The sequence below is a fragment of the Gavialis gangeticus genome, unplaced genomic scaffold (assembly GCF_001723915.1).
Source record: "Gavialis gangeticus isolate Ggan-Ray unplaced genomic scaffold, GavGan_comp1, whole genome shotgun sequence".
NCBI classification, from domain to species: domain Eukaryota; kingdom Metazoa; phylum Chordata; order Crocodylia; family Gavialidae; genus Gavialis; species Gavialis gangeticus.
Window position 1 is genome coordinate 61,494,466 of NW_017729032.1, and position 9,729 is coordinate 61,504,194.

Here is a 9,729-nt window from a genome sequence, read left to right on the forward strand (position 1 = left end):
TAAATGTTAGTCATATGGGCTAGGAAATAAAGAGGGAACTGTGTTTCATCTAGGAAATTGTTGGTAATTTAATAATAAAAGGAAGTGGATTACATGGTATTGCCAAAAAACTACTTTCTGGCTTTGATTATGCACATGGCCACAAAGGAGCTGATGGTTGGCTGTTTGAGTTAATTATGCACTGGGTTGCTGCACACAGGTCATGTTTGACAAGCTTGTGAAAAGCAGACTTGGCTGAGCCAGCTGAAATGCCGTGTGCAAAGATCAGTAGTGTTGAATGCAGTTTAGTGAGTGCAAGGGATGGCAGTTGGTGGGAACTATTTAAACTGGGTGCAAGTGTGAAGAGGTGAGTGCAGTGTGCAGCTACTTATAAAGCACATGGATTAAAATTGGGACCTCGGCGTGGGTGCGTAGGGAGGGCACGCTGACTTAAAAGTGACAGCAGTTTTCAAGCTGTCCTAGGATTGTTGTGCTTTTAATACTTGGAACAACGTCTCTTGGTAAGGTCTGTTTGGTGTTACAGCACTTGAAGCCGGGAAAGAAAATGGAGAGAATATCAGACCATAATTTGAAATGGGAGAAGTCCTCTCTGGCTACTTTAAACAGCAACAGCATAACCCTGGTGGCTGTTCGTAAGCAGCAGCCAGCTACCGATGTGCCTGAACTACTGATTGTCAGTGAAAAGTCCAAGCCAGGATCTCCTGTAAAGGTGCACAGCAGTTTTCAGAAAGAAGAGAGAGTTTCACAGGGTTGCTCCATGGGGGTATCAGAAGTCAAGGCTGAGCAGGTCAGTGTACTATAAAATGTAGTTTGAGCTTGAAGAAAAATGTGCTGAACACCAGATATAAATCAATAGGCTTCAAGGTTTTATGCTCAAAGTTTGATCGTCTCCCAGGCATGTTGTGGGTCATAAATGCCATACAAACAAGATCCTCTGAAAAGTAATCTGTAAAAGAAGGTTGTTTTTTTTTTTTTTTTTAAATAGAAGTAGTATTATGTAACTTTAACTAATAGGTGTCCTTACTAGCCAGCTCTGCCTATAATAATGTTGTATGTGGGTTTCTAGTTGTTAATAACAAATAAAACATGTTAATCTTTCCTTCTTTTAAATTGTACCATTTCAATGAAGTCATCGGATTGTGGTTAGGTTATTCTCTGGAATGAGAGAAACTGTCTGAATAATGAAAAAGATCATAATTATAGGTAAGTAGCTTATCTATCATTATTCGGTTGATACTGGCAAACATTCTTAATACTACAGCTGTGGTAGCAGCCTTCTCCCTCCTATCTGGTCCCTAACTGTACCTTAGTTTTGTAGATTAACTATTGTTAAGAGAAAGTTACTATATTTTGAAAGATGTGATCTTGTAAAACATGATGGAGTTTACTACTAGTAGGGATTTTTTACTGGAAGAAGATGCAGAAAATTGGTAGGCACGTATGAACTGATCATTGGACAAGGTTTTTAAAAAAACCTGTTATGTTCAATTAGTGATTCTCAACCAACCAGGGTGCTGTGGCACCCCAGGGTACCTTTTAAGATCCTTTCAAGGTGCATTACGGTGCCAATCAGTGTTAGCACTGTTCAGTGTGCAAACATGATTCACAAGATAAAATCAGAAATTTTAAATAAAAATCCATAGTGTTAAAATGATTCTGACCTGCTGTGGTCTTTCTGAGTTTTTTTGCTGCAGAAGAATTGTTCTATTATTTTTCTGTAGTCAAAAAAAATGGTGAAAAGTAAGATCTTCTGAAGAGCATCTCGAGCTGAATGAGGGTGTCTTGCTTCATTCTAAAAAGGCTGAGAACCACTGCTTTAAATACCTAAAAGGCTGAGAACCACTTTACCACTGTAGCTCAAGTGACTTGAACTATTAACACTGGAGCAGAACGCAATGACCAAGTAAACCTAGAGCCTTTTACTGTCTATTCTATGGCAAACATTTGTAATATGAAAAACAAATATAACATCAGTAGATTTGTTCTGAGAACTGATTTCTTTGATGTATAGAGTTCAGGTATTTAACATGAGAAATGTATTGTGTTACCTTTTGTATCTGAGCTGTGAAAATTGTGTACAACAAAGCTATTATTTTGAATAAGAAATTAAAAAAATTGACGCAGAGGCCTTCTCCCCCCTAAACAAAGCTACTTAAAGTAGTCCATATTTAACTACACTGAAAGGCACTGAATTGAGTCTGTGAGATGCATTAAACATGCAGTATGTGGTTTGTCCTTTCAGTAAGACTTGTTATAACTACTTAAACATTCCCATTGCTACACTGAGGATGAGAAAAGTCACCTCCCAAAGCTGTTTTGTGGCTTAATTAGTAAAGCTTAGTTAAGTTTCTCCTTAAGTATGAATTCCACTGAACAACAAATTCCTGGTTTTGTTTTTTAAAAGGACCAAGGGTTGTAAAACTGTATTGTTATTAATAGCTACCAATAATAAAACCTTATATTATTTCCTAGTTATGTTTTGCTGTGTGTTTTAACTGGGGAAGAAATGTCTGTTGTGACACTCAGATCTGACAGATTCTGAAATTGTTATTGTTCCTATAAAGGATATTTTTTATTTTAAAAGGCTCCTCTATTAGAGGTGGTGCAGCCTATTGAGAGGTGTTGGTGTATAAAGAAAGAGTCATTATTGCAGTTTGCATGGGAAAAGGAATTGCTACTGGGAGTGCCTGTCTCCTGGCAAGGAGTTTTAAGGCTTCTGTATCCCCCTGACTCTTCCCCGGCCCTGTACTAGGACTGTGCTGGGGCAGAGGGCAGCACTGACAGTCCGGTGGCTTGGCTGGGACACTCCAGGGAGGGTGGTTTCCTCCATCACCAGAGCTGCAGTTACATCAGCTGTGATAGATGGTAGAGCCCCCAAGGCAGCCCACCAGCTGGTGGTGAGGTCTGACCTGCCTGAACTTTGACTCCTGTCAATCCTGTGAATAAGCAATGCATTGTGTTTGGATAGGAACAGAGGAGGGAAGTGGCCTATCCTGGAGCATGTGGTGACATCAGCCTTTCTTGGTCACGAGAAAGTCTATTGCCATGACACCCAACACATGTCTATAGTTCTTCTGTGTTGTCCTGATGGCATCACCAAAATGCCACCCTGCTGCCACTTCCACTCTGTAGGTGCCAAGCTTGGAAAGGAGGCAGCAAAGAGTCCTTGAGAGCATCCCTCCCTGCTTAACCCTCTGTCCACCGTCCCACCTATCCCCCTGCTGTGCTGCTGTCGGGTATCGAGAGCAGTGGAGGGGATGCTCTGCTTCATTCCCAGGTTTGGCTCATGCAGAGCAGGAGCTGTGTGGCCAGGATTTGGCTCTGAGCAGTGCCCTTTGCAATGCCAGAAAAGGGGGGCAGATGCTGCATCAAAGTGTGTGCATCAGTGGGGGTGGGGGAAGTCTTAGGAAATAGGTGCTGTGGATTTATTAAGTACTGACTTTCATAAGTTTTATTCTGTGCCCTCCTCCACCCATAAGTTGTCTGTTCAAACCTTTGGATTTAGTTGGTGCTTACTAGTGGGGAAAGTATTATGTGTGAAGGGCACCAGATAAAATAACTTCCTGGTGTTTTTTGGGTTGGGGCTTGAGCCAGGTGGTAATTTTAAGTTTTCAGGAGGGCTCCTTAAACAGCTGGACATTATCCTTTGTGCTGTTGACAAGCCCTGGTAGCAGGGCTACCTCCTTTCTGTAGGCTCACCTGCATAAGGGAGGTAGCTGAATGAGTGGCCATTGGAGCCTGTCTGGTGACTCTGCAGACAGTAGTGTTAGCCATGTTAGTCTGAAACCAGGCAGATTCATAGCATCTGAAGAAGTAGACTGCCACCCAGAAAAGCTCATGCCTCTCTGAATGAGTTAGTCTCAAAGGTGCCCCCCTGCCCTGCCTCCTGCCTGGTGAGTTCTGCATAACAAGTGAAAGGCTGGGGGAGGAAGTGGTGCTATGAGCAGAGCTGGTGGTTGGGAAATAAGCCAGACCTGACTACACGCTGGATCAAGAGGGTAAATTTCAGGCAGGTAATCATGCATAAGACTCTGTCTTGTTCTTATATTTGGCCCAGCTTTGTACCTGTGGGTGACAGAGTACATAGTGCTTTGCTTTGTTTGGAGAGCTTGTTATTTTTTGAGTTCTTTTAATGAACTGCTGTCCCACGCTGCCAAAAGGAACCCCTTGCTGCTGTAGGCCTAGTTGGGACCCACGGGGCTGTTGCTCAGCATCTGATCTAAGAATAGACAAGCTGGAGTTTCACCCTAGGAGATGTAAACACCCAAACCCTAGTGCCTGGGGGATGCTGTTGTAAGAGCCTAGAAAGGGACATTTGTACAGCTAAGTACCCTGTGACACCCCCTCCACCTCCACAGCCAACATACTTTCTTTTTCCCTCCATATCCCCCAAGGCCTGGGCCTTATTCACAATGCTGGTCACCAATATTTCACGAGGCCTTAGCCTTCTCTTACATAATATATGCGTTGTGGTAGGGCCTATGGGCTTCAGCACAGAACCAAAGCTTCAGGATGATTCAAACCTCAGCATGAGTTTCTCATATGAATATGAGAATAAGCCCGAACAGCTTAGCATTTAAGCCAGTGGTGCTCAACATTTTGGCCCCATGCCCTAGATGGGTGGCACAGGGTCAGTCTGGGCTGGATTGGGCCCCACAAGCAAGAATCAGGCTTCACAGTGCCTCCTCCCAACCCTGCCCACTGGGATTGGGCCCTGCATGGCCTCAGACAGCTCCTGTATACCTGGGTCGGGTCCTGTGCCACCCTCCCCTGGCCCTGAGTGCCAAAATTGGGCCCTGTGAGCTTGGAGCAGGCCCTGGTGCCCTGTGCTGCCTCTGTCCAGCTCCGTGCACCAGGATCGGACCCTGTGCCAGTCTCACATGCCAAGATTGAGCCCTGGCACCTTGTGCCACCTCCTCCTGGCCCCACATGTGAGGATTAGGCCCCACTGCCCTGCACTAGCTCCTCATGCTGGGATTGGGCTCTATGCCACCCCACATACCCAATGTAGCATGCAGGGCCATGGCCAGCCCATGAGTCTAGAGATTTTAGCTGCTGGGTAGCAGCAATTAATGCTGCCACCACTCCCCCACACCTTGCCTCTCCCCCTTCCCCAGATCCCAACAGGCAGGATCATTTCCTGGGGCTAGATCTGGCCCATGGGCCAGGGATTGAGCAGACCTGGTTTAAACTAAGGCAAGACTCCCATTTCCTTATGCAGAATTTCCTCAGTGTGCTAGTTGTTGGAGCTGTGCCTCTCCTCTTTACCAGCCTTCAACTTGGGAGTCATGGCCTCCTTTACCTTTGGCGTAAGGTAGCCTCACATTACTTTGGAGTCAAAGGACCTAGAAAACCTGATACTTTGTGGTGGAGTGGTGGTAGAGGGGGAAGACTAAAGTATTGGTCTAAAATCTAGGGAGTCCTTCTTTTGTTTCAGGTTTCTGGTATACTCAGGGCAGGTAGTTACTGTCAAATGAAATAATAGTTTCTTCACAAGTACTCAGGAGGTGACACAGTACCAGCTGGAAGCGCTTCCAGATTTTGGCTGAGCATCAACCACCAAAACTCCAGGCTACTCCTGTACAGCACATTAGATTCTACATTTGTGGCACAACAAAGGTGATGTCTGTTTGCAACCTAAGGTCAGCAGTGGCTTGTGACAACAGCACTGAAGGTACATTTGGGAAAATATGTGGTGTGACAAAAATAAGTCTCCCCAAGTAAAGCAGTCAGTCTTTGCTAGTCTTTCTTTGTTCTATCTGAAGACCTCAAGAAGCACATAAATAATGTGGGTTATGAAAGCACTATCAAACAAATTAGCCCCATTAGCTTGGTACAATTGATGTAGACAACTGGTCTCTAAGGTGCCACCCTGGCCAGCCTTCTGCTTGATTTCAGGCTGGCACAGCTAACTCTCTCTCTCTCCTTTTGGATCATTGGAAGCTACCAAGCAACAAACTATTGGCTTATTAAATATCTTATAATAAATACATGTAAAGTCCAGAGAGAGAAATCCAATCTAGAAGTTGTTGGCTCATAACCGCTTTTCAACACTGGATACTGAGACCTCTATTTTTTTCCTCCCATTCTCCTAAACTTTATTTGAATGGCTTTTTATTTCACTGGGTGTCTCAAAGGAGAGAGAGAGGGGGGAAAAAAGGTGAAATGGCTTAACAGGAGTTTGAGAGGTGGGGAGGACCTATCTTTTGCTTGCAGATTGTTCACAATCATGTTTTTTTTTCTTCATGTAAACGCTACAAACTGGAGCAGGGGTTAAACAGTGTACGTCCCCAACTATCCTCTCCTGCACACTGCTTGGAGGATGTAGCAAATATGTCTTTGCAAGACAAACATTGTCTTCTAAGTACATTTCAATGTGCAAAGTGAGATTTATACCTCTAATTAGGACTTGCTTAAGCAAGTGAGGGAATCATTTTTTAACACTTGTTTGCTTGACTTTATTGGAGTAGGTCTTTGTAAAGAGGAGAAAATCACAGGAGCACGTAAGCAACCATATGCATATATTTTGTCCTTGTTCAACATGACTCAAGATTAAGCTTAAAAATACCTGCCAGTTTGATCCTGAATTTTAGTAACAGTCCTGCACATTAGTGACTCACTTCATTGTCATGTCATATGGAGCTTCATGCCATATACTTATGGTTGATTTAAGTAACGTGGTAGGGAATCTGGGGAAGCACAACCAGTTGAACTTGGCTTCAGTGTTTGAATTGTTTTTTTCAAAATGGTATTGGCAGCATACAGGTTTCTGAACCTCCAAATAATTTATTGTTATTAGAAAAGTTAGAAATGATTTCATACAGGATTCTTGTTTCAGTAGCGGGGTCGGGAGAGTAGGGTAGGGGTCTTCTATTCAAAATGGCATACTTGGATCATTCTTGTGAAGTATGGATGTGGACACTTGCCAAATGGACTGGAAGAAGTGGTGTGCCCTTGTGTGAAGAGCAGAAGACAACCACATACAATATAAAGAGCAAAACAAGAGCAGTAAGATCCAGCTGTGTTTTCTAAAATATGTTATGTGAAAGGCTACATATGTACAATTTAGCTTCTGAGGCTTAGACAGTGAGCAATACTAGAAGGGCTTATCAAATATTTGAATGAATGGTAGCCAGTTCTTATCTGCTACACTACTATGCTCAATATAATAAACCTGGATTCTGTTAGTAAAAGATAATTTGCAGGATTAATAGGAACTAAATCAGAAGCCTCTATTTATTTCAGGATTCCTTCATGTCACTTCCAGGCAAAGATTCAGATTGTTTTAAGTAGAACAGTTTTGTGACAGGTCTAGAACTTGCTATATTGAAGCTTCCTTCTACCTTTGATACTTGAAGCCTGGTGATGTTTGGTTCAAGACTTGGGATCTATTGTAAATTTAATATAATAGACTCTGATAAGCTTCTCCGGATTTAAGGAGTGCAGAACAAGGACTGAAGTGAAAGTGAATTGCTTGTGTTGTATTTTTTCCATGTTGGTCCTTGCCCAGACATCATTATTCCCAAGCTGTTTGCCCATGAAACACAGTTCATTAACATCTAATGAGCTGGATTCGCTCTTGTGCAAGTAAGTGGACTAAATGATTCTAATACAAGTATTCATGGTATGAAGGAAGTCTATTTTCCCATGTAATAGAAATGTGGGAATTGGCCTGCTGGTTCAGACTCAAACACCACCTACCTAGTCCTGTATTCTGTCTCCAATAGTGCACAACATCGGAAGGCGTGATCTCTACAACACATGCACATGTGAGAGTCTGGCCTGCACATTAGCTCATAACCTGAACTTTAACAGTTAAAAATTGGTTTGTGCCCAGAACATGGGGCTTAATATTCCTTCTGCAAAAATTGTTGTTAGCTGTGACAACTTCTCCATATCCCTTACATCCACAGCTGCCTGTGACAGTGTTTCACAGCAGAATTATGTAGTGCATGAAAAAGTTTGTTTTTTTTCAGTTTTGAATCTGTCACTCTTCAGTTTAATTGGATGCACTAAACTACAGAATCCTGGCACTTTGAGGTCACAAGATTCCATTTATGGTATTAATGAGTGATTTAAAAAAAAAATTGGATATAGCAGCCTGAAAATTAGTATGGCTTTGATTTGTGGAGATGTCTAGTCTGATAGTTGGCCTTTAATAAATGCTTCAGAGGAAGCTGAAAGAAACCATGTAGCAGACATCCATGGAATGACTTGCACTTTGTGGGAGTTTCTCCATTATTCCTATCAGTTAATAGCTGATTTATCTTCTGAAGCACAGATTTATACCCCTTCTTAAAAAGTGACCCTGCTAATAAGAATGTAAAAAAGGGCTCTTGAACCTATACAATTTGCTTAGGCTATGGACAGGCGTTACATTTATGCCAGGAGAGAAGATTTTCTTTTGGCATAAAGAGAGAGCGTGCAGCCATTCAAGGGTTTTTTTTTTTCCTGGAAGAGAACTGTCTCCCGTGAAAAAATGACTGCATCTAATGAGGAAGATCTCTCCTTCTGTGCCAGCTGCAGCACCTGTGCACTTCTGATAGTGGAATACTCCCAGTACCACATATCTTCCCCTCTCTCTCACTCTTCCTCCTTCCAAGAGGGAGATAATGGGGGAGAGCATAGGCATCTTGCTAGCCTGCCCAGTGTGAGCTGGCAGGGAACTCTATGGTGATATTGCCACTGAACAGATGCAGGGGGGGCATTCCCCTGTGGCTCCATGGGTCAAGCCTTGTGGCAATGCCCTGTCCATCCAATCAGCTGAGTGCCAGAAAGGGACCAGGAGGCTTTTTCCTACATCTAGACATGTCCTGCAGCTCCAGGATTCTTTTAGCTGTGGGGTATCTGCCTGCTACCCTTGATGTTCAGGTGACCCTGAGGCTGGGAGTATTTTCCTGCAGATGGGTCCTAGTGCAGGATGGGTCCATCTGTCCTGTCTCTGTCTCCCACACCTTGCGCAGATGGGGTTGGCCCCGGTCTATGCAAGGAACAGGAGGCAGATGCCCATATGGCATCAGCTGGGGACAAGCTGTCTGCCTTGGGGACAAGGAATTGAAGGAGCAGCTCCCTATCACCTCCTGACTGGAGAGCTTGCCTTAGGCTCCCTTGCCAGAGGGCTGTAACATTTGTATGCTTCTCCCCCCCCTTCATGTTTTCCGACACCAGAATTGAACACCTGTCCATAACCTCAGGTTTCACAAGATTGGGCCTCCCTGCTCCCCTATATTTCTAGGCTGTAGAAGTAATTCTAATAATTGTCGCTGACTCTTGGTAAGCAGTAGTAAATGGTGCAGGCCAGGGGTGTCAAAGATACAGCCTTCCTGCTGGATCTGGCCTACAGGCCCCATTATATAGCCCCTAGTGCTGTTCTTGTATCTGAATTGACCCACATGCTGCACATGGCATGCACTAGACTGGTCCCGTGGGCAGGGCCCAGGATGCATGCTGCATGTCGTGCCTGTTCCAGGCGCTCTGAGAATCCGCACAGCATCCTCTGGTTGGGTCTGAGTGGCTGCAGCAGGCGCCAGCTTCGGGGGATGGAGTGGAGGAGCACATTTGTGATGGGCCGGCATCAGAAATGATGCTCAGGGGCAATCAGCATGGATTTATTAGGGGGAGATCATGTCAGACCAACCTGATTGCCTTCTACGATCAGGTCACAAAGGCCATGGATGCAGGTGTCGCGGTGGATGTAGTCTTTCTGGACTTCAGCAAGGCCTTTGACAC

The 9,729-nt window shown here is 44.1% G+C and overlaps 1 protein-coding gene across 2 annotated transcripts in view; it reads left to right on the forward strand.

Moving 5' to 3' along the window:
* The first annotated feature begins 261 nt into the window (after positions 1-261).
* Positions 262-9,729, forward strand: part of ATP7B (ATPase copper transporting beta) — a 53,682-nt gene continuing 44,214 nt past the window's right edge. For both annotated transcript variants that reach the window (XM_019525164.1, XM_019525163.1), the window contains exon 1: positions 262-787. In XM_019525164.1, coding sequence (XP_019380709.1) covers positions 545-787 — 243 coding nt within the window. In that variant the 5' untranslated portion in view covers positions 262-544. The remainder of the gene's footprint in view (positions 788-9,729) is intronic.